Source organism: Typha angustifolia, chromosome 15 (genome assembly GCF_048772165.1).
Source record: "Typha angustifolia cultivar Huaian chromosome 15, ASM4877216v1, whole genome shotgun sequence".
In the NCBI taxonomy this organism is placed as follows: domain Eukaryota; kingdom Viridiplantae; phylum Streptophyta; class Magnoliopsida; order Poales; family Typhaceae; genus Typha; species Typha angustifolia.
Window position 1 is genome coordinate 17,577,780 of NC_133253.1, and position 25,443 is coordinate 17,603,222.

A 25,443-nucleotide genomic window follows, 5' to 3' on the forward strand; every position below is an offset into this window, starting at 1 on the left:
TATCTAATTTAAGTTTTAAGTTATATTCGTAATCAAATTAAAAGTCATGGAGACATCCTTGTAAGCTAATATGCTACCAAGCAATTAATTACGCTCTGAGATAAGCCACAAGCTACCAAGCTGCTGTGCAATTTTTTTACAATAATTATTTTGGATTAGATTAATATTTCAACCTCCTTGGTTGTTTGGTTGATAATTCTCTATTATCTCGCTGTTTAAGATATAGTCTTGGTTGGTCGTGCATCTCCATAATTGTATACAAGTCAACCGCTTCAATACCTGCCTCAAAACTTGCTAAATTTACAACTAAGCGTGCACATAAATGCAGTAGGATATGTATACAGATGACAAAAGAAATTAATAACCCTACGTCATCTCATTATTACGGAGGCACATTTAGTTGCACAATGTTATGTAAATATAAATTTTGGCATGTATCAATAACTTGAGCGTCAGGTGTATGCCGACCACTGAAGCTATAAGATAATAAGAGTACTTATTAGACAATGTCTCTTACTAATTACAAGATTAGTAAGAGATTATTGAGGATTTGAGATGCAGAGAGAGAGAGAGAGAGAGGAGGTGGGGTTGGTGATCAGAACGTGGTCCCGATTTGATAAAACTAATAAGTGATTTAATAATAAAGAGAAGGCAAAGCTAAAGTAAACCAAGGTGAGGTAGGTGAAGAGGGGGGAGGTGCGGTTGGGTTTCCAAATGGCGGGACCCACTTCAATGCCCAAGCCCAATGGAAGCTTCACCAACCGTTTATTACCTCACCTACCGCCAATCTCTGCAGTACACCTTATTCGCTTTCCCTTTCTAATTCCTACTACGGTAAGAATAGAGGAAGACCAAACCTAGCAGCCATTATATATATTCAAAGGGCGTCGGAGATGAGAGGAGCAAGAGGCAAGTAGCAAGCAGCGTAGCATTTGCAAATCCAGATCTCGTAATGGCCAGCAGCAAGAGCGAATCCCAAAACGGCGAGCAAGCCAGGCACCAGGAGGTGGGACACAAGAGTCTCCTCCAAAGCGATGCTCTCTACCAAGTACTACTCTTCTCTTGATTCGTTTTTTTTTTTTTTTTTTGCCCTTTCTTTGTTTCCTTCTTGATTGCGAGATACTAGTAAGTAGTCCAGATCTTGAATTCTTCTCTCTTCAACAGTACATACTGGAGACTAGCGTGTACCCACGGGAGCACGAGTGCATGAAGGAGCTCCGGGATATCACCGCCAAGCACCCATGGTAGATCTCGACTCCCCTTTTTGTGTGATTAATTTCTACTTTTGTATGCTGGAAATATGAAGGGGGGAATGTGTTGGGATCTGGATCAGGAACATCATGACGACCTCAGCCGACGAGGGGCAGTTTCTGAGCCTGCTGCTGAAGCTGATCAACGCCAAGAAGACGATCGAGATCGGCGTCTACACCGGCTACTCCCTCCTCGCCACCGCTCTGGCTTTGCCCGAGGACGGCCACGTAATTTTTCTCCACCGATTCAGCTCTATAAATATATACATATCTTGCATTTAGATCTAATTCGAATGGTGTTACAGATCCTTGCGATGGACATCAACCGTGAGAACTACGAGCTTGGGCTGCCCGTGATCCAAAAGGCCGGCGTAGCCCACAAGATCGACTTCCGCGAAGGCCCTGCTCTCCCCGTGCTCGATCAATTGCTAGAAGATGTAAGATAAAAATCTCTTTCATCTATTGAAATTGGTATTTGATTAGTGATCTGATTTGGGGATTTCCTCACAGGAGACGAACCACGGCTCGTACGATTTCGTGTTCGTGGACGCGGACAAGGACAACTACCTCAACTACCACAAGAGAATCCTCGAGCTGGTGAAGGTGGGCGGCGTGATCGGCTACGACAACACGCTGTGGAACGGCTCGGTGGTGGCGCCGCCGGACGCGCCGCTGCGCAAGTACGTGCGATACTACCGGGACTTCGTGATCGAGCTCAACAAGGCGCTCGCCGCTGACCCGCGCATCGAGATATGCCAGCTCCCGGTCGGTGATGGGATCACCATCTGCCGTCGGATCAGCTGATCGATCCCATCTCACATAGTTATTTCTGTGATTTTATATCTCGTTTTCTAATAATCGATGATGCTTTTTTTCCCCCCTCTGGTTGATTATATGAGCAAATGTGTGGCTGTGACATTGATACCAATTAATATTAAATGATTAATGCGGTGCTACTGTTATAGTTGTTTATTGTGAAATGATGAGGGTTCCTTCTCTTTTCTTTCTGGTGTATTATTCATGCGGTGGAGCTTGAATGGGTCCTTCCTGGCGGAGTTGGGAGTTGGCAGTGGGTGATGACCTGACTCCAACCAAATCCGAGAGGATTGAAGGAGACCACTTACCGAATCCTTTCACTGGTCTCTCCAAACGAACAGTTTGAACCACTCTATCCCGGTTTACGTGAGGGCATGCTAATTATTCTATGAATACTACTCCAAACTACTCTAGTCTTTTAATATCTCACACTTGACTAAGCCTTGGCTACTATAAATTTCTACCACTTTCTTGTTGACCAACGCTAGACAAAACTAACACGCTACATGGATGGAGATGGAATTAACGGATTCGGATCTAGGTCTAATTTGATGAACCAGATCAGAATCAAGTGATCAAAGATTTAGATCCAAATCTAACTAACCCATTTGTTTTTAGTGTCAATTACAAGGAGACAAATCCAGCTAGACAACAGATGTACAGAGAAGTCTTAACATGTTTGTAGTTGGTGAATTAATTATCACTACATAAGGGTGTCAAAAATTGACTAGATACAATAATTCGATACTATAACTTAGCTCTTAATGAGTTTAGTTTAATCAAATTTAGGCCATAAATGAGTCAACTTACATGATCTATATAATAATTAGGTCGTGTTCGGATTTATATTATTGACCCGTTTAATCTGTTTAAGTATACGGATCAGGTCAATCTACAAACTCGTTATATATATAACATGAAACCTACCCACATTCAATCACGCATACCTCGCCACTCTTTACTCCTCTCCAACCGCCCCATCGAAATGAGGAAAAAATTTTGCTCGTCTTCATCTGCCACTTGCCATCTGCTGTGGTGCCTCCTAGTACTTCTGTTATCTCTCTCGGGTACCTCCGTCTCCACCTGCCCACCTACCGTCTACCTCACCATCTATCCTCACCCTCATCAGGTCTTCTCACCCGCCCGCCGCCAACCAACCCTCATTGTAAGCTCATTCTACTTAGATATAAGTTTCATTATTTTTATTCTTCTACCGATGGTAAGGACGATGTTTTCTCCAAGCTTTTCTAATTCACTTGAAATTGAGATTGTTGCTAAAAGGAAGAAAATTCACTGTTCTTTTTCTGTGAAGCTATCAATCCATTGTGTGCTGTAGGAAAACTTTATGAGCTTTGATGGAATGAAGTCTCAACCGATATATCATGGTTCCTCATCACCTAGTAGCTTGTTGCAGGTAATATATATTTCCTTGCTTGAACTTTTCTTCCTTATATGGCTTATCTTAACTGTAGCGTTGGATCACACCAAAAAGGTTCTAAATGGAAGCTCGGAACTAGGTAGACATGATCATAAGGTGGGTCAGGCCGGTCTTTTCGGACCAACTGGGCTTAAGTATGTGTTTACGGCCCGACCCACCAATCACTTGGGTCGGGCTAGAATAGTCTAGCCCATTACCATCTGTCGGCCCGTAAGAGATTGAGCTAGCCGACCCGACCCACCAATCACTCAACCCAACCCACATTTTAGCTATTTTTAGAATATTTTTTACTATTAGCTTATTTTTTTAAAAAATATTTATGTCCCTCTATTTAAAAAATAATTAAAATTTTTTAAAGGTGTACTTAAAATAATGCAAAACAGTACAATACCAAAATGTTTTTACTATCGCAAAACGGCAAAATACTGTAGCAGAATGAGCAAAGTACTATAGCAGACTACTGTAGCAGAATAGGCAGGCTACTGTAGCAGAACGGGCATGCCAAGTTGTGGGCCAAACGACGGGCTTTCGGGCCGAGTCAAGCGGGCAAAGGGCTGGTCGTGCCGCCCATGGGTAGTTCGGGCTCGGGCCGGGCATAGCCCGGTCCAAACCGGCCCGGGTCGAGTCGAGCACGAGTAGGTTGTGACGTTTGGTCAAGTCTAGAACTAGGACATGAATGCACTCTTAACAACCTCAATTATTAACTTTTTAAGCACAATTGAAGATGCTCAATATTTGTGTTTTGTAGCCACTAATTTGATTCCTTATTTCGTGTAGTCCGATTTACATTTTCTTACTCTTCCTTATTATTTTGTACTTTCTCCTAGCCTATCGGTAACCTAATTTGGGATCAGCAATCTTGATATCTCCGGGTATCGTGAAGGGATATTTGAGCCAAGATATTATGTAGTGGGCTTCGAAAGTAGCGTAAGAAAATTTTCATTAATTAAGATGATTTAGGCATGTCCAAATGTTAACGAGCATGGAGGTTTCATAGAGTGGTGAAGATCAAAACCAACGTGGGAGAAAACAATTACAAAATCCATGAGACCACTTCATATTTTATCAAGTAAAACACATATATATTCTTAATTGAGATTAATTATTATATATCATAATAAGGGTATGGATGGTTTTTTATAATTAACTTGATGAAAGTTTAATTAAATTTTATCTCTTTAATTATTTTTTATTATTTGCATATAACTCGTTAGTTTAAAATTGATTTAAAATAAATTTAATAATAGATAGGGATAGAGAATCATATTTAAACTGAAGTCTATCTCTAAATTAACAAATTTAAATTATTTAGTATTAAGTGATATCTCCTATAATTAAGGCATAATTTTTCTATCACAATCATATTTAAGAGACAAATCTTAAGGAAAGAAAATAACATATAAACCAAAAGTTAGGTACACCTAATTAAATCTTCTTAATTAATATGCCAATTTTTTTTTTTATGTAACATGGTTTTAGAATTGGTATGAAAACTGACTATTATAGCCACAAAATTAAGATTATACTATTTAAAAGGGTATTGAAGTATTTATCTTTTCATAATTCACAATGAGCGAGTTAGTTAAGTACCTACCATTAAGTTAAATTTGTTATTCATATGTTGTATGAGTTTTGAGTAGTAAATTTTTTTTGTGTGTGTAATACACTATTTATATATAATAAATTAATAAATAATATTTTTTATATAAGTTTAATAATATTATATTATTTATATAATGTTATTCATACCATATTAAATATTTAATTTTGTCGTGTTAATACATATCATTTTAATGTATAATGTTAATACACACAACACGTTAATTAAATAGGCTATACATATTGTGTTACCCCTTTAATAATAAGATTGTTTTCATATTTGCCGAATGCAACTACCAAGTTACCCATTTAACGAAAAAGTCCTTTCTGCAACTAATCCTGTTACCCCCTTAATAATAATAAGGTCGTTTCGCATTTACGAAATGCAACTACCCAGTACAAAAGTCTTCCATCAATTCAAACACTCAGCGTCCTTTATTCTTTCAAACACAAAAAAACAAGGAGATTCATTTGGCTAAAAAAATTAAGAAAAAGATTGATGAGAAAGAGAGAAAGAGATGGCCAGACGGGAAACAGATCACACGTATTATAACAATCGGCGTGGCAAAAGAATATCTTATGGAGCTTAATTTTTTTAATGTTTTGAAGTCTGACGATCGTGTGGTTCTGAAATTTTTCGTCCAAAAATCACGCTAGCTTAAATTTTTTAACGAAGGTAATATTTTAATGGGCAAACATTAAAAATGATAATATCCTTTTCTAAATTTTGGACGAGAATAGGATAATGTACTGTTACTCCAGATTAGAATCAGCAGATGTAACATATGCTCTATTTAATTAAGTGGTGGCACTCTATCTCTTCGGTCTGCATAATAAGGTAGACACTACTGGAGGAGGGGAGAGCAACGATAATTCATGGAAATAGCTGAAGTTAAAATCCTCTCCCGACGTACGGTTCGCCCTTCAAAGTCCCGGCCAACTACCACCATCCACCTCACTCCTTGGGATCTCCAACTTCTCACCTTCGAGTACCCTCAAAAAGGTATCCTTTTCCACAAACCCTCCTCATCACAACAAGGAGAAGGAGAAGAAGGAGATGGAGATGGAGCCAACTCCATCGTCTCCCGCCTCTTCGCCTCCTTCTCTCTCGCCCTCGACCACTTCTTTCCCTTAGCCGGTCGCCTTGCCGTAACCGAGCACAACACATCACCTCCTTCCATCTCCATCTCGCTCAGCTGCAACGATCTCGGCGCCGACTTCATCCACGCCTCGGCGCCCGACGTAACCGTCGCCGATATCCTCACTCCTCTGTACGTGCCTCGCGTCGTGTGGTCCTTCTTCCCCTTCAACGGCTTTCGCGGCACAGAAGGCTTCTCGCATCCGGTATTCGCCGCGCAGGTCACCGAGCTCGCCGACGGCGTTTTCATCGGTTGCAGCTTCAACCATGTCGTCGCGGACGGCACCACGTTCTGGAACTTCTTCAACGCGTGGTCGGAGATTTGCCGAACCGGATGCGGGGACGAGATCTCTAATCCCCCTGAAACTAAAAGATGGTTTCTTGATTCTTGCCCAGTTCCGATCCCTCTGCCGTTCCGGAGAATAGAGGATTTTGTACCGGAAGCGAGGCAGCGTCCTGCGGTGATGGAGTGCGCCTTCCATTTCTCTAAGGAGTCGATAAGAAGGCTGAAGGCTAAGGCCAACGCGGAGATGGGCACCACTACCATCTCCTCTCTTCAGTCCTTGCTCGGCCTTCTATGGCGGTCTGTGACTCGCGCTCGTCGCCTCGAGCCACAAGAAGAGACGATTTACTGGTTCGCCGTCGGATGCCGATCGAGGTTAAAAGAAGTGCAACAACATTACATGGGTAATGTGAACTAATTCGATCATGACCCTTCTTTATTCGATTTTTTAAAATCTCCAGATAAAACTATCGACACTAACCAAGCATGAACTCTTAGCAAATTTCTAACGTTTTCTTTTGTAAAAGGCAACGCTCTAGCCCATGGTGAGGCGAAAGCCACTGCAGGGGAGTTGCTGGATCGCGGCAATGGCTATTCGTCATGGCTACTAAATCAAGCCGTGGCATCATGTAGCGAGGAGGCCCTTAAGAATCGGCTCGAGTCATGGGTCAAGTGTCCACAAATTGTCTTCTCAGCCAAGATGAAGGCGACAGACTTGTTCACGGGGAGTTCGCCGAGGTTCAATGTGTACGGCAATGACTTCGGTTGGGGGAAGCCGGTCGCCGTTCGTAGCGGCGCCTCGCTCAAGTTTGACGGGAAGGCGACCATCTACGAGGGACCTGAGCAAGGGAGCATGGCTCTGGAGGTTTGCCTCTCGGCCAAGTCGTTGAGTGCTCTCCTGGAAGACGTGGAGTTCATGGAAGCAGTGAGCACGAAATCATGATGGATGAATTGAGTTAATTGGCTTGATGTTGCATGACACCAGCAGAGGTGGGTTCGTAGTGTTCAAAATCAGCTCTTGGCGTCGTATGATATCTTTAATTACGTCCGGTTTGTTTTATTGCAAATAATTATTTATTATTCTGGCCTATCCAACAAAGTTATTATGTATAAAGAAGATTTACTTTAGCCATCTCAGCTATCATGTCAGAACCGTGAAAACACTAAACAATCCAGGATTTATATAAACTAGCCTAATTAATGGAAAACGCTTAACTTTTGAGTAACTTAGATAAACCTAAAAATATATATAATTTAGACACACTATGAAAAGTATATTTTTTTATAAAAAATAATATTAAATCAACAGGATTAGCCTAAATTACTTACCAGAGAAGCAAATAAATATGGTGATGACTGATTGATGCTGCATTTTTCATATACACTTCTCGAATAAATACTCATTTAAATTATTCTAATTCTGCAGCTACTACTACTTCAGGCACTGATGACTTGCATATGCTTAAATTAAGAAAAAGCTTTAAATTGATTGTTGATCATCTCATCTGTTATCTATACCCCGGTCTGAACAGGACAAAATTACAAATGGATTTACACTTTTGTTTAGACTGAATCAACACTAAGCTATCACCTAAAACAACAACATGCTCTGAAAAATGTCTGCTTATTACTCCTCTGGGCCTAGCTAGAGTTTTCTGTTCCAGAAATAGCACTCAACAAGTCAGTGAATTGAAACTAGATTGCCATCATCACTGATCCTACAATTGAGGTCACTCCATTCATGAAGCAGATTCCATCCAAAGGTCCTTCAATGCAGGAAGAATAAAATGAACAGGACCCCAGTAAGTTGTCAGAGTGTTGACCTTCCTGCAAGACTATGATTAGTTGATCCCAATCCCATAAGGTCCATTTAACTGCTGCTTTTATTCTGGTCGAGGCAACAAGAACGCGAAACCCGAATTTTCCCGAATGAGTGGAGGTGGTTCTATATCAGAAATATCAATCTGTTCCATTGATTTTGATATGTCGTCAACCGAAAATGGTATGCTGCATAGTCAATATGGTTAGATGAGCATGCAATTATATCATCCAGAAGAAATAAAAAGGCCTTGTAAATATAGTTAAGGGGCACTAGGTGACAGGTTATTGTTGTAACCTTGAATCATCATCTAGCAGAAATGAGTTGCTCACGGGATTATTTGAGTCTTCAGTCATCAATACTCTCATATTCGATATAACCTAATAGGAGAATTTCCATCAAAACTAATCTAGTCATAATTCCATAAAGCAAATAACTTGAGATTCTGATAATCGGAAATTTCAGGTTGAAAGGCACCAGCTTCTGAACTTACCTCGGGGGACACACTATGTGTCCCATACTTGTCATCCCAGTACATAGTACTGATCCTGTATAGCTGTTGGATACTGAGGACCTGTGAAAGGAGTACTAGAACTGGTTGATATAAAAGAAAGCTTCATTTATGGGATGCAAAATGAAACATTAAAAGGATTCACTCACTGGGCAAAGGTCATGGCTAATTTCATCTAAAGTCTTCTTCGGCTTTTGATGGATGACCTGAAAAACGTCATTATGTGAGATTTAAATCTTACAACTCGAAATTCTCCAACCTTTGGGTTGAAGAATCTCATGTTTACTTACAACTTATGACAAGTATTTTATTCATGCAGATATTTCTCTATATTCCTGGGTCAAATGATTCTATATGAATCATACAACTTTTTAAGCAGTAAGCAAGTGACCTAGCTGATTTCACACAAAGTAGAAAAGATTCCAACTAAAGGCCATACATATTTGCTGCCATTACTTTTTGATTAAGTCTAGAAGTTTTTTCCCCTCAAGAATGGTAATTGTTGATACAAGAAATACATGTAAACCAAATGGCATACAAAACTACATATAAGGTAAGTAATGCCAGCCATACCAGGAAACCGATAGCTTGTCTAATGTGCTTTAGCTCATCCCAAGCTGAACCTGCATACTGTAAATTCCAGATAATATGGAAATGAGAATTACAGATATGAAACTAGATCAGCCATGAATTAGCATGAGAGCACTTTGATCATTTGAACATGATTAAGCCTTATAGTGCAGGTTAATATCTCCTTTATCAAAGCATCAAAAAGAAGAAAAAAATTTGTAACCTCAGTCAATCAGAAAACCCTTCTCTTGTGATACAAGTACTAGAAAGCACGCCAACATAAAGAAATTGGTGTGAGGGGGAAAATAAAAAAGGAACAGTAGACAGGAAAGTCTATAACTAATGTTCAAAGTTGAAAAAACCCAGTTCCTCAATCCTTATTCTGATTGATATGAGCTTCCACATTTGGCCACATGGTTACTAAAGCTTAATATCAGATGCCAACCCACTAAAAATGAGATTTCACGTCACAGGTGAGTGGATCCGCCTACACTTTTATTCATTCCGTATTTCAAGAAAATATATGCATGTTATTATGCTACTATGTTATCTCTATGCAATGTCAATTTTCATGCAATATTACTTTGTGTAATGTTATCTTTGTAAAATATTATTCTCTGTACGTCTAGAGGAACCTAAATATTGAGTAGATAGGGCTTTACGAATAGTCTCAAACTAGATCAAAATCTTCCCCTGGTGACTTCAGTCTATCTTAAATTTTAAGAAACAGATATATTTTTAATCATATGGTGATCCATTTAACTAAATTTAGTGGAGTTAGAGAATAGTCCCGACCAAAAATATCTCTGAGGTGACTTTAAATTTCTCTCAATGATTAGAGCAAATAATATGATATATTTACCACTAGTGACACCTCTCAGTAACCATAATCGGATCAGCTATGAGGAATAGACTTAACGCCATCTCAAGACGATTTCTAATTGTTGTGGATTCACATGCACAAACCCAAAATAATAAATATGACATTTATTTAAGATTGAGAAGTTTCGTATAATAAGACTTGAGCATATCATTAGTTTGTTACTCGTATTATTATTAATCTTGCTTTAATATTCTCGTTACAATCATGCTTACTATTATTTGTTTATTATAAATTGTCGAGCTTCGGTTTTTATGTCATGCTTTAAAAATTCTGAGTTTTACTAGCTTTTGGATAGATTCACCTCACCCACTGAACTAAGTTGTTCAATCATAAAACTCTCTTAATATTTCAAATGCTAAGCAACAAATTTTACTATAACTGTTCATCCAATCTGCAAGCTCCATACTATCACCATTTAAATTGATGTCTTACAGTATACCTCAGTGGTGAACTAAAACATATACCTTCATCAATAATAGATGACATACTAACTATGATCATTAAAATTATTCATAATAGTATTTGAACTCATTACTAACTACATATTATTAAGAACCACAACAGCTTAAGAAACAATAAATTAGCAGCGAGAGCAGGCTGTTTCAGTTTGTTCCAGTTGACTCAGTAGACTTGGTTACTTGGTTTATTCAGCATTTAGTACAAAATAAAACAAAAATTAGAAAACTACCTCATCAGTTGCTTTGTAGCACCAATGTTCAAGTTCGGCTAGTCCAGCTTTGACATATTCACCATTGCTAAATGAACAACATTCTCTCCTTAAGAGAAGACTGCAATGGAGATGTGCAGATGATTGTCATAAGAGCTCTATCACCACCAGGCATCCATATATCAAACATTAGCAAGGAGAACAAATTTACCTGTTAAATAACTGCACGTTGATGAAAGAAAATATTTGAGTGAACACCTTTCGCACTAAGAAGGGAGGTACCTAGTACAGCACATACACAAGTTGAAGGTCAGGGAATATATTTGTTCACTGGAAAGTCCAGACACAGTACAAACTTTTTTTTTAAGGTCAATAATAATAATAACTCAAATCTGCTTGACAGATTCTAGCCCCTTTATATCTGCCATCAGAATTTATTAATCTGATTAAATTGGCAAGCAATGAATGACTTTGATATGAATTACTATCCAGAAGGCAAATATATGTAAATATAAGAAGGCTCCAAAGAGAAGAGACTAACATGATTGGCTTTCAATGTGTTCAAAAAACTTCCAAGACTCTTTACAATCCCTTGCCAGTGAGCAATCAGAGATTGCTGGGCAGCAGCATTTGTAAAAGAACGAGAAGATCCTTTCATCAAACTTGCCCTTGATGTTCTTGGGGCCTATAATATCCATGTGAGGGGAAGAAATGAAAAAACAGATGCAACAATTGGCATGAAAATATCATCTATATTTATTATAGTTGTTTATCTAACTTGGCAAGTTGGCAACCCAAAAAGAAAAGTGAATACCACTAGAGGAAAAAAAAAACATGAAAATCAACACTTTTACTAGCATATCATGTTCTAAGTACCTGAATGCACAGACCAAGCAAAGGAGAAATTTCTTTCTTCAAGTTATCTCGGATCATCCCGTATATTTTTTCTACATATGCAGTAAGTTGTTGTTTGAACAGTAAAGCAGGGTACTTGGCTTCCACTTGCCTCAACATATCTACTCCACCAACCAAATTCCCATTCACAATAGAAAGATTCACACCTTGAGGTGTTCCCCTGAAACTCTATATCAAAAGTAACACACGGTAAACAGGTACCCTACAAATTAATTTTCACAAGAATTACTTCAGCTACGTAGTTAGAGTGCATTAGAGTGGAAATTGGAGTACTTGAGTCATCCTCCCAAATAAAGTAGCTGATGATGACCTTCGACGTTGTGGAGCCATGCCTGCAGCTCCGCCTGCTTTCAATGTACGTTGGAGTAGCAGTAACAAAGTTGAGGCATTCGAAAGCCAGTAGGCTAAGATATCATTGTTGTCCTGGGTCTTAAATAGAAGAGGAATAACAATTTAGAACAGCCATTTATGCTTTACCAGAATAGAAGAATCTACAACACCACAGTTCAAACCTCAATAGCATGTCCTATTGTTTGAATAATTCGATCAAAAACACTTGTGCGCTCAACTTCAAATGATCTCCAATGGAGAAGGCACTTGTATATAATACAGGCAGTGACTGGTCTATTCCCTGCAAAGCCCAAATGCTGTGCAATGCACCTGATCAACAAATCTTGATTCTCCTGTTCATGGAAATTAATGGAACAAATAGGAATGACAACATACTATTAGGGTTGCACATACTAAAAGAATCATTTAGATGGAAAAATAAGGAATAATTCTAGAGCTAGCTAATTATACCTGTTGCTTCTCGTTGAGAGACTTCTGTGGTTTATCATCCACTTCAGAGTGTTCCCTCGCAGTGGTGGTGGTGCCTTGTGAATCCTAAAACATCATTTAAATATGGTCATTTGACATCAGTTACAACATTTATTCCTCATGCAATTAATTGAGTATGGTATGGATACAAAAGAGGCTTGCTCTTACTGAAGCTGTTTTTGTTTCACTGCCTAAGACATGGCCACTCTCAGAGTTCCTCTGACAACAATATACAAATCATCAAGAAAAACATGAAATGAAGTAAAAGGGTCACATTAAAGAGCTGTGACAATCTAAGAATTTTGTTAGAATTACCTGCAGAATTGATTTAGACCGCCCTGATAAGAATTTATTGGGAGCCATGGAAACAGCCTGTTGACGGAGCACTTTGTTTTCAGATTCCACATTTGAGAGCTTTTCCTCAAGCCTAAGTAAAAGAAGGAAAATGTTAAACAACAGAAGAATACACAGTGGAGGATGTAGTTTCATTACGAATATTCAGTCAACCATGAATCTACCTTGTGAAATGCTGTTGCTAAAATTGGAAGGAAAGGAGATAATGTCAAGCCAGATAATGTGACCATAGACAAGTATGGAGACGTGAAATTATGCAATATATATCAATATATAAGAAATGTAAGGATTACACGATTCTGGGATTGGCTATTGAACAATGTCAAAAGTGAGAAAGCTCCAATAAAGAACTGAACAAATTTTATGAAGTTAACATCAATCCCTAGAAGCTGGTGCCAAATTCCATCACTAGCGAGGTTTTATGCATTCAGACTTCTGATGCAGTTGGCAACAAGAGACACCCATATCAGCCACATGGTACCAGGCAACTAGGAGGATTATCAGTTACTTGGTCTAACTTCTAATACTAAGAAATCTTCAAACAAATTAGCTAACAGTTTGCCAAACTAACAGTTAAGTCCAGCTGAATTAAATCATAGAAGTACTTCTTGGTCATCCATAACAATCAAAATAAATTGTTGATGAATGGGAGCTTTTTCTTATCTGTTGTATGTAGCGAAGGTACTTGGAAAAAGTTCGGCCATGTTACGAATGTAAAATTTAACCTGTTCAAAGATTCCTGAAGTTGACATAGTTTTCCTTCTGCTTCGCCCAGCTTCTTTTGTCGTTCCTCGCTTGCTCTCTGTGCATCAGCATATTTTTTTTCAGAATCATCTGCTCTTTGTTTTTCTGAAAGTATGGAGACCTACAAGGACATTAAGTAGGACCATATAGATATATTAGTGGTCCCGCTTCAAACCTTATATAAACTTTCTGTAAAATGAGTGTTTTTGTAGAGTATCTCTATCTAGCACGTCGAACTCGGTATAAGGAGATGGCAAGAATTGACGATAAGAGAAAACTTGTATCAGACACCACCAGAAGCAGTAGCTCATTGAACTAGGCAATTTCTAATTTAGCAATCTAAAATAGAATGTAAGCATCCACCGGTTATATATGTTTGACTAGTTCATATAACTTCAGTAATATATATTTCAGTTTACAAGCTCCTTTTCAGAAATAGTTCCTGACATATTATACTTGCCAGAAAGAATATTTGGGTTAGTTACATTTAAGCGACAACTCCACTAATATGACCTACTCTTGTAGTCTTGTTATTTATTGACCAAACTACTAAAAGAAATTATTTACATAGTAATTGTAGCAGTATCAGGGGAGAATAAAGAACTATGGAAAAACATCATTAGATGTAGATATTGCTAAGTACCTTCAACTGGTCCACCTCAGCCATCAAGGAATCAATCTTTGCAGTGTCTTGAACAAGAACAGTCTTCTCCTTGATAACAGGAGGTGCTTCTGCAATAGCCTTTCGAGCAGCTTCTTGTTCCTTGGCAAGCATTGCTATTGTCTCATCCACTTTAGTTTGCATTACTTGCAATGAGCTCTGCAATTTTATTATCTCTTGTGCTTTTGCTTCTTCCAGGTCCGTCTGTATACAGTACAGGTAAAATGAAATGATTCTGTATGCATTAGATAGGAGTAGAAGAACTGATCTGCAGTGACCGTCAGCCTCCAGAAGTAACTTACAGAACAAGGAATATTAAAGTTATGTGTGTGTAACTTACAGAACAGAGAATGTTGCAAATTAACTAGAATGCTGCAAATTAACTATTCATATATGAGATAAAAGGTTGAAGCGATATGCTAAAGTAACTTGTCTACTGTACTTTGAATTTCAACCGATAAGAAATCAAGAATGCAAGGTAACAAGAATACAGAAATAGCAAAAGTGAGAGACAGTTGGAAGGTTCAAAGAGTACCCTCATTCTCTTTTCCAACTGTAAACGCCATGTAAGTTCTTCCACCGTTTTTTCAAGCTTATCCTTTGCTTCCTTGAGTGCCCCTGTTTCTCGTGCTGCCTGAATTAAAATTACAGATAGCATGTTATGAGATGTACAAACTACAAAGTATAGAGAAATTTATATGTGGTCTCAGATATAATATCCAAGTTAGATATTTAAGTTTCATATGTTGGATGTTGTAGCCGCTTGAAAACCATCAGTTGCATTAAAAATAAAGATGATGACAAAAAGACTATTCCCTATGAAAACGGATAAAACCAAGATGAAATATAATAATGTAAGATCAGGGTTCTATGATTGAGATTACAAGTTCTCACAATTGAATTTCGTGTTTTTTACTCAACTATATCTATAGAACTTCTATAAAATTCAAAATCTTCTGTTTTCTTGTTAATGGTGCATATGGTTGTCCTTCCTCATCGATAAATTAGTCACACTTGAATAAAAAGTCTTATCCTCTCTTCCCTTTCCTTGTCCTTTCTTGATTTTAACCTTTTTGTTCATCCTCACTTTTTTTTCTATCATCAAATAGTAGCAAACTTCCAGTTCACCATATACTTTCTGTTATTCATGTCCTCTATAGGTAGAAAATCGATAATGGGTAAAATCATGCATTAGCTTCTTATCTAGTTGTTTCCTTTTTCTCCATCCTTTCCTTTTCAACTTCTTTACTTTCATAATTCTCTACAATAATGAAGTCGTAGATGTCCAAGCATAGAAGGAGCAGTTTGCTTATGTTATTAAGGTAATTAGCTTCATAAGTATTTTGTGTGCCTGAACATCAGGTGGTGGTGAAATGACTTAGTTTGCCACCAGTCAGCTCGATCAGTTCACCAGATAATAGATCTCATGTACTTGTAGATACGGTAGTGAAACTTGGACCGTTGTGCAATTACACAACTATTCCGCATGATATTACAATTATCTTCTGGCACAAAGAGGCAAGAAATTTGGAGTTTACTCACCATTTTAAGCTTCCTCAGCTCTCTCCTTGCAGCCCTTCCCCTCCATCTGCACTGAGTAACAACTGATGCCTTCCTTAACTTTCTGTAATATGAATATGCTCTATGGCAGCGCCATTGAGACTGCCCAATAGTAGAGAATCAAGGAAAATAGATATTACAAGAAACAAATTCTATGTATATGACAGCAATAAAAGAGGTAAACAACAACCTGAATAGCAGTTGCTGCTTTGGTTTGCCTTCTAAATCTAAACTCATTACGAGCTGCCATAGCCCTCAATGCAGTTTGTAAGACAAGAACCGAATCTTTTAAACGAGTATACAACTTCTTAGCCTGGTGTCTACGCAGATTTTTCTGAACTTTAATGGAAGCAGCTTCTCTTCTCATGCTTTCATATAGCTTACATGCCAATCTACCTACAAGCACAACATGACGTCGTGTAGTTGTTAGAAAGAACCAATACCACAATCTAACATTCACATTAGTTAAACCTACCTCTCCATAGTGACTGCACATCTATAGTAGCCTTCCTCAATGCAATAAACTTTTTCCGCATTATATGTGTTCGAATTTGCCTTTGAATAGCTTTTGCAGCATTGCTAAGCACTTCAGCTCTCCGAGCATCTAATTCAGCCATCTGACCAGCTCTAAGGAAAACCTTTGTCTTGCCTATCTGGAAAGAGGAACAGAAAATTCAATTGTAATTTATTCAATGGCATTTAATATTGAATTATAGTTGACTTATGGTCAGAAAAAAAAAACCATAGTTAAGACTTTGAAACCAATAATTGGGAGATTATTTCCAATTAGACCTCAACAAAACTATATAAAACGCTTTATCATTTCTAAAGTTTTCTGGAATGATCCTTTTTTCTGTAAGAAACTGTAATTCTGTGTGTTTTATATAGATTATAATATGGTGTATGGTTTTGGAGTCAAGTAAATATTTACAGTTTAGCCCAAAAGTAATACATAAATGTCTAACTTTGATATGTCAGATCAGATAACAAATGGTGCACTTCACAGTAGCATTGATTTCCCTGCTTACTATCTCTAAAGGAGAATCTTAGGCTCTGGAAAGGAGACAATGGAGAACATATATCCAGGACATATACTAAAAGTTTAATTAATGCTGATCTATATCATGGATTACTTTGTTTCACCAAATATACCAAGAATGCAGCCCAACCTGCTGTTATAAAAGTATAAAGCCTATTTGGATTTTAGTCCATCAATGGAACCATCACTGAATCTTAAGAAGGATTATGACATCCATCTTTGTTTAAAGATCATGATTATCTTCAGGAAAGCAAGAGTTGGGAAAAACATATTATAACATGGCAACACCATATGATGATTGTGCAAGGCTGTTGTTTCACTGCACATAATATTGTAGTAACTAGTATGGTCCAGAAGTTACCTGAAACCCCAGTAGGCCCTTCTTTTCAAGAATCTTCTTGCACGCGATCTTTTCATCATAGCTGTTCAAGTATACAACGTATAGAGTTATAAATAAATTTAAGTCAGACAATATTCATAGAATCAAAAGAAAAGTCTGACACAAACTTATCGGAGAACAAGATCCAAGAAATAAATGAGAAAGTTACCTTCCCTCCAGAACTTCTGGAGCAAGTAGGCCAAACCGGTGTAAAAACTCATAAAATGTGCGACGGGTAGGATATCCAGCACAACTGATTCTGATAGCCTCGAGAACACCCTAAAGATATATACCAATTATCAAAGCATTCATGCAATATGCAATGGGGAGATTGATATAGACTTCTTATTAAGATAAACTGTATAGAATGAGCAGGAACTAGAAAGATCATCAAATGCTAAAACAAAGAGAAAACACTCACGCCACAGCGTAATTGTTGCATGACATTAACATTTTCAAACACCGCTGGTTTTAGTAAATTGTTTGGCTTCACACATCTGATGTAATGAGGTTCTGTTGAATTCAATGTCTCCATCAGAGATTGTAGTTGTAGCTGCAGTGGATAGACCACAACAATCAGTTGTATGTATAAATTTCTAAATTCCAGACCAAGTAGAAAGAAATATAAACCCTACTATCAATTGTGCAAGCATGTCCAGATCACATTTAGATGAGAAAGAAAGGACTTCTGCTGTATGGTACTCCCACCAGTAAGGTTTAGGAAGGGTACAATACAATAATGTATGCAGCCTTATCCGCCGCCCAAAACCAAAAGAAAGAAAGAATACTCGAGAGGTTGTCTTACCGACTTGAATTGGCCTCAATAGAGTGCAGAATGGCAAACCTTACCGTCACACCAAGTTATGCCTATTTTTAAATTTTAAATTATAAATAAAAAGAACTACAAACCTTGAAACGAGATCCAATGGAGGAGAACTTAGAAGACTTGCTTGTCTCCTCAGGCTGAGGAGGAAAGAGGCCTGACACGAATGGGCATTTTGATGCACTCAACAAATCTTGGTGTTCTGCCACAACATAATCTTTATTTTTGTCTAGGAACTGGTCAGACTGATAGATAACCTGATCACCACAAGGATCATATTACTTAAAAAAAGGAACCAATTCTCTGCCTAGGATACTAAAGGAGATAGTAAACCTAACCTCGCCAGCATAATGGCATACAGTAAAATCAGTTCGAGATAGCTTTGGTTTGATAAAGCGCTTATGTACTTTGAAAGTCTGGTAAAGCTTCTGAGAAAAAGTTTCATGTGTTGATTTTGGAAACATGCTGTTAACAAAATAGAACATAGTTAATAATAGAGGAAATTTATGCTAGATAAAGGACAATCCTTTATGATACTATTTTGGTAGTAAAACACTCCAAACAAATATAAAGAAGAAAACATGAAAATTAACATACCATGCTTCATCAAGGAGGGCAATGATGCCACCAGGTTTCTGCACAACAAAGTAGCACTGTTAGTATTTTCTTAATTGCACCTCCTCTTCTATGTCTATGCATTCAAGATCATTTAATATAAGTTTAAAAAAAAACTATCCTTTTGTGGAGATATAATATTAACATCAATTTTCCAACTGTCACTAGTAGACATTGTCAAAATCAAGATTTTATGTATCGTCAACATTCCCCATGCCTGCAACTTAATTCTCGGCACAGCCTGGCTTATTGAATTTCTATATCATGCCAATACCTACAGATACAAATTATGCCACATGGCACATAAGTCCATGCAGAGCAATATCAAGATACTACCCAATATCGATTCTGACTTCGTCTCATACCACTTGGTGTGGAGTTTCTTAGTCTCATCCTGTGAAGGAGCAGGTGTTTTATGCTTTTATCTGTAATCCATAAATGATGTGGCGGTTCCCACATCCACTCTCTGAATATGTTTACTCTAGGTTACTCAGAGTAAAAGAAACGCTAAGCATAGATTGTGAAAGATGAAGTAGTTTGAGACTTTGAGTATCAACTATATGTAGTGAATACAGTAATTACTGCAAGTCATTTCAAATTTAAATAAGACAATGAAAAGTCCAAAATATTAGTAATGGTTTGTACATATATAAATAAATGAACAAGAAAGAAAATCTCCATACTTGCACATCAAATTGACATAATAAATTTTCTAATTGAAATTATTTGATGCACAACTAAGAGTAAGTAAGTTGTAGCTCAATCCCCGGTTGTAAACTGCTGTTCAATCCTGATACTCCCAATACTGTGACAACCATGACAGTACTACAGGGAAGATATAGATACATGTATATATATGTGATTAGTGATTACATAGAAGAAAAAATGCAAAAAACATTAAACCACATTATGCTATTACAAGACATAGTAGATGAGTAAACAGACCTTCTCGATTAGATCAAGAACATCTTGGTTATCAACAAATTCAATGTAACTCCAATCAATTGCTTCTTTGGTATACTCCTCCTGTTCCATCTTAAACACGTGCTGAAAAGGCAGAATAGACACTTTAAGAGTGCTTGAGAATGAAAGCAACGTCTAAATGAGAATTTTACATAAATGAAGTGAATGTTACCTGGTTGAAATGTTGTTGCAATTTCTCATTTGTATAGTTGATGCAAAATTGCTCAAAGCTGCAAAATCAATTGTGATAATTTAAGAAATGAGAAAATAGAAGAGGTAGAGGAGAAGCATGAACATAGTAATTTACCCCTTTTATAGTTATATTCATCTGACCAAAGAGCTTATAAACAAGGTTACCTGTTAGTTTTAAAACTCTCAAAACCATAGATGTCCAGGACACCAATCAGAGATTTTGAAGTTGGATCTTGCCCAATGGAGACATTAATTTTCTCGACAATCCTGCAAAATGATGCAACACTGCCAACATTAGTTGTTTGTAGTTCATCCATTTACCTTACATATCTAAGAGTAAATGAATCAAAGAAAGTCATACATTTAAATTTACATGACAATATTACCAGTCAAATAAACAAGAGTATATTGTCTTTGCTAAACCATCCCGGCTAACAGTGGCATTAAGAGGATCAAGAGTCCTTTTGATAACTTCTTCAGGGGTTATCATTACACGCTTACAGAGGGCATCCTCCAAAGCCTCAGGATCACACCTGAAAATAGCCACATTCAAGAATAATTCTAAGAAAAGTTATAAGTACTACCAAGTACCAAAAAATAAAGGAAAAATACTAAGGATAGAAAGTATACATAAGAAGTTCCGCAGTCATCTTGAGATGGAACTTAGATTTGTCATCTTTTGGAACTGAGGAATCAATTTCTTGCCCCTTAGCAAAGTCAATATTACCAAGATGAAGGATGGCTGCAACTACCCTGAAAATAGCATCCTGGAAGCAACTTACATCAGAAAAATAAATAGAAGATACTTTAGTTTCAATCCAGAAGTAAATAAGTATAGTAATCATAGAATGTACGTGTAACACCTGTTCCTGTGCACTTATTCCAACAATATCCATGGCTCTCCTGGTGGCTAAATAATCATGTGCATCACTTACACCAACCAACTCATAGCATTTTGATTGGTTGAGATAGTGAAATGATTTTGGATTTCCTAATTTGTACTTCTCAATGTCCTGGAATAAAATAAAATTAGATGATAACACACAAACAATTGCAAAAGTAGGACCTTAAATATGAGTCACTGAAGAGAAGGCAAGAAAAGTAAAGCTTTCAACAGTAGTCAAAAGTATATATGAAATATTACCTCTGGGGGTGCTGCACAAAGAAGGTAAAAGCAGTGGTAGTTACGCTCTGGATCAGAAATTTGACAAACTCGAGATCTTTCAAGAAGGTAAGTTCTGACAGCAGCACCTGATATCCTACCTTGCTTATCAAATTGAATCTCAACAAACTTGCCAAAACGACTGAATCAATTTGTCAAAAAGAAAAGGTATAGTAAATAAGATGCACATCCATCAGTTCATAGTATAAAAACATAAAAAGAATCAAATATGACATTTGATTTGCTTTAGATAACAGACCTAGAGTTGTTATTCCGGACAGTTTTAGCATTTCCAAAGGCCTCAAGAACTGGGTTTGACTGCAATAATATCAGTTAAATTTTGTACAATAGAGAATATCATAGAAGAATTTAATATATTGTGTTGGTTCATTTGAAGGGTTGGTTCAGTTATCTTACTTCCAGAACTTGTTGCTCAACTGTTCGCCCTTCAGTTGCAGCACGTCCTCCCAAATAAGCAAGATAGCGCATAAGCATTTTGGTTGTTTCAGTTTTACCAGCACCACTTTCACCACTAACCAAAATAGAGTTGCTTTTCCCCTCATTTATCATTGCCCTGTTTCCAAGAATGTTAGGAGTAAAATTCATATGCTGACACATGCAAGAAAGGCTCCTCCATATAGGAGAAATTAAGTTCACCTATAAGCAACATCTGCCACTGCAAAAACATGAGGACTTAGCTCTCCAAACAGTGCTCCTTTGTATTGCTCCATCATGTGAGAATCATATAAATGGGGTAATCTTTGAAACGGATTTACAGCAATAAGAATATTTCCTGTATACGTCTGCCACATTGCTAAGTGTCAGAATTATACTGAAAAATTATAGCTTGTTAAACCAGATGAGCTGTACACAGTAATACAAACAGGCCTGCCAGGAAACTGCCATACATATATCTCATTGAGTTCATATCTGGTTGACAAGTTCTGCAAAACTCCAGGTTCATGCAGATAAGATAGTTTTGTCATGTCATCAACCCCACCAGCTGGAGCCTCCATATCTTTGGGGTATAGCTTTGACAAGTTGGCAACAACCTAACAGTGGAATAGATATCATCAGTTTTCCATATTACCAGGACACAGAACATTCTCTTTTCCAATCAACTTGCATTAAATCACATCTTACATACAGCATTGGCAAATCTTGTTTGCATGTATAGCTATGTATTGTATAAAAGTATTTTAATTATATATTGTAACACTAATAGTAGTATATTCATCACTCATCCATGCTATAAGTTTGATGATAAAGCTGGTACATGTAAAGTAAGATATGGTCATGGTATTTATGAGGCAAAGCATAAGCTTCTCACATGACAGGCTTTAATACATGCCAACTTTGACCCACAGACTACCCACCAAACTGTCATGACACAACAAAAGAAAGTGGAATTTAGTGCAGCTAAGTAACTGAATCTGAGTATACTGCAGGCGTGCATGAGTATTTTACATCTTGCAAACAAGTAATCTGATAATGCAACTTAGAATGATTTCAAGAACTACTACATCAGGTAGGTGAAAATGCAATCCAGATGAGACCCATCCATTTATGCCTTTCAGCCAGTCAAAAAACTGGCTCCTTTATTATCCAGAAAGATTCAGTTGCCAAAATCTACAGGACTAATAAATGGTACGTACTAGGCAGAGTTGAGAAAGACATAAGGCGGACTTCCTCCATTGAGGTACAAGCTGCAGAAAAATTAAGCTCGCCACTACATGCAAGTTCTATGGAAGATACAAGAATTTATAAAGAAATCCAACTAATAACATAAATTGCGGCTTCAAAATTTACCATGAAAACTATGTAAGGTACTAATAAACCATGTATAGTGACTACATAAGGCTGTAAGCAAAGTGCTGGAAAAATAAGGTCTATCATGTCATGTAATTTACAAGACAGGATCGACAATACTGACAAATATCGGAGCAAGTTTTGCTTAGGAATACTCGAAGAACCCTTTCTCCTGAATCTAGAATAATTTAGGATAAAGCTTGAAAATCAGAGTAACAATCTGGCTAATCTAAATAAACCTGTAAGTAGGGAGCTCAATCTTATGATTACATAAGTTTACTACTATCATACACTATGGCACTAATAGTACAAGAAAGATCATAACATTGATGCCACTTGACACAATATTTAATAGAAGAAATGACAAATATATGTTGTTTACACCCTTTTGTGTTGTCTATGTGTTGAATGTTAACGTCTGACAATTTCAAGAAGCTCTACCCGAGGGCCATATCTTTTGCACAGCATGCCTCATGCTGCACCATGTCATGAAAATGGCTGATCAGCATGTGCCCATAGGAGCAAGTAAGTCATGGGGGTGAGAGACGGATGAGGAATGAGCAGAGAGTATGTAAATTTAAGAAACTACAAGCTGCAACATAAGTAATAGACTTACCGTTTTCCCATTAGTCGTATGGATCTCAGCATCTCCACCATTTATCTTAACAACTTTTCCATCAATCCAGGATAATGATGGATCCTCGACCCATACATGAGAACCTACAATGATGTTAACAGGGGTTCCCTGCAACAATTAATCCACATGCAGGTTAGTCATAGTTATGAGGAAAATTTCCTAGGTCAGGATGAACTAGAATATACTGGCATTCATGTACTTAATAAGGAGGAAAACAATATCTAGCAATTGCAATTATCTGTTCAAACAAAAAAAAGACTTTGTAGTTTTAGTTGCATCTTACTAAATTATACACTTCCTTTAGCTAATCGGAACAACAACAACAACAATGCCTAGTTCATTATGGGCTTTCAAGGGCTCAACTTTCAATCTATTGATTTTTCGAATAACGAAATAAGGAAACAGACAGAAATTGGAAAAGAAAATGTGAAAAAAAAAGGAGTGTATGTACCATTTTCTATGGTTCAATAATCGAACAGGGGGAGCAGAGGAAGAATCGACGGATTCACATGTCGGTGGATCCGATGGGAACCAGAGAGAAGCAATCCATCTGAAATGAAACGGACGAGATGGCTTCTTGGCTTTCTTTTCTTCGTTCTTCCTTGTCCTTGGCGATCCAGTGATCGGTCTCGGGATTTCTCCTTTCTTTCGGGAGGAGGAAGGAGAAGGTTTGGCTCTTGGCTTCCACCTGTGGGTTGGTATGTGGAGGTGAGTTGCTCCTAATTGTTTCTGGGGTGCCATTGAATCCGCTCCCATCTTTTCCGCTCGCTCGCTCGTTTCAGTAAGGAGAGACGAGAGAGAGAGAGAGAGGAGACTACAGAGAGAGAGAGGAGAGACACCCCCTACCGAGATTGCGTTTCTGTGCCGAGACGTTAGGAGAGACGTTCTTATTTATTATTTGCTGGCTTTTTGCGTTTATACCCCTCAAAAACTCTTATTTGTGCATCGTATTCCTTTTTTCCATTTTCTTTTTTTTTTTTAAGAGAACAAAATGCATTGCTTATATGATTATATCAGTCTGGCCGAAGCAGCCCGGGATTGATTAAAAATTATAATTCCTCCTTACTCTTTCTAAAACAAAATTTTTGTTACACAAATAACTATTCTCATATTCACTTATATTTTAAAATAAAAATATAATAATTAACTTTAATATGATATAAAGTGAAAAAAAAAAGTAAAAATATGTGTTTTATTTTTTATGAAATTATTATGAATATATATTAATTTAATATAAAGTAGGTTGATGGGATAGATATCAAGGATAAATTAATATATGAGATAATTTTAATAAATATTAATTATATTTTAGAATATAATTATTATAATATTTAGCTGTTATTTTATAATAAGAGTTATATTTCAAAATTAAAAAATATATATTCCCGAAATGAATGGGGCTAAGAGTCCCTTCGTATGTGAATGCTACACAATTATATCTATAAGAAAACCTCAATGGTAACATGCATGCAGAAAGAGTAATTTCCACCGTTGCCACCTTGAGTGATTTTAATATGCAAACCAATTCCCAGGCATCACACTCCAAAATAAGCATATCCAGTCCCATCTTAACGGCTACTTGAAGTGCCTTTGGCGCTCCACAGGTTTTAGTAGCTGAATATGCCCATTTTGTAAACCGATAGTTTTCGAAGTTACCTTCATATTATTATCTTTTCTTTTTTAATGGAAAAAATATTTACATAAGGTATAATTGTTCAAAAAATTAGGAGAAAGATTGAATCCTTCCTAGATTAGCTGATCAATCAACGCAATTAGCCTCCCTATAGTAATTATCAT

At 37.3% G+C, this 25,443-nt stretch overlaps 3 protein-coding genes across 3 annotated transcripts; 2 read left to right on the plus strand and 1 right to left on the minus strand.

Annotated features, from left to right (window-relative positions):
• The first annotated feature begins 856 nt into the window (after positions 1 to 856).
• Positions 857 to 2,230, plus strand: LOC140779854 (caffeoyl-CoA O-methyltransferase). Its single transcript, XM_073125149.1, has 5 exons — positions 857 to 1,048; positions 1,165 to 1,244; positions 1,334 to 1,478; positions 1,556 to 1,687; positions 1,761 to 2,230. The coding sequence occupies exons 1-5, from the start codon at positions 953 to 955 to the stop codon at positions 2,052 to 2,054; spliced, it is 747 nt and encodes a 248-aa protein (XP_072981250.1). The 5' UTR covers positions 857 to 952; the 3' UTR covers positions 2,055 to 2,230.
• A 3,692-nt stretch (positions 2,231 to 5,922) lies between these two features.
• LOC140779465 (uncharacterized acetyltransferase At3g50280-like) lies at positions 5,923 to 7,656 on the plus strand. Its single transcript, XM_073124537.1, has 2 exons — positions 5,923 to 6,928; positions 7,052 to 7,656. Exons 1-2 carry the CDS (start codon positions 5,980 to 5,982, stop codon positions 7,465 to 7,467), a joined length of 1,365 nt encoding a protein of 454 aa, XP_072980638.1. The 5' UTR covers positions 5,923 to 5,979; the 3' UTR covers positions 7,468 to 7,656.
• A 333-nt stretch (positions 7,657 to 7,989) lies between these two features.
• Positions 7,990 to 24,457, minus strand: LOC140779324 (myosin-11-like). Its single transcript, XM_073124350.1, has 39 exons — positions 24,098 to 24,457; positions 23,626 to 23,754; positions 22,109 to 22,252; positions 21,858 to 22,003; positions 21,618 to 21,774; positions 21,460 to 21,518; positions 21,183 to 21,342; positions 20,902 to 21,051; positions 20,669 to 20,805; positions 20,425 to 20,571; positions 20,204 to 20,305; positions 20,019 to 20,076; positions 19,829 to 19,930; positions 18,866 to 18,903; positions 18,607 to 18,733; positions 18,355 to 18,525; positions 17,867 to 17,998; positions 17,615 to 17,724; positions 17,428 to 17,488; positions 16,499 to 16,680; positions 16,218 to 16,419; positions 16,010 to 16,129; positions 15,003 to 15,101; positions 14,450 to 14,671; positions 13,788 to 13,927; positions 13,024 to 13,135; positions 12,877 to 12,927; positions 12,691 to 12,774; positions 12,402 to 12,572; positions 12,163 to 12,318; positions 11,851 to 12,057; positions 11,516 to 11,659; positions 11,186 to 11,256; positions 10,996 to 11,095; positions 9,428 to 9,484; positions 9,004 to 9,060; positions 8,837 to 8,917; positions 8,641 to 8,723; positions 7,990 to 8,531 (listed from the first exon to the last, which is right to left on the minus strand). Exons 1-39 carry the CDS (start codon positions 24,098 to 24,100, stop codon positions 8,408 to 8,410), a joined length of 4,596 nt encoding a protein of 1,531 aa, XP_072980451.1. The 5' UTR covers positions 24,101 to 24,457; the 3' UTR covers positions 7,990 to 8,407.
• Positions 24,458 to 25,443: the final 986 nt, after the last annotated feature.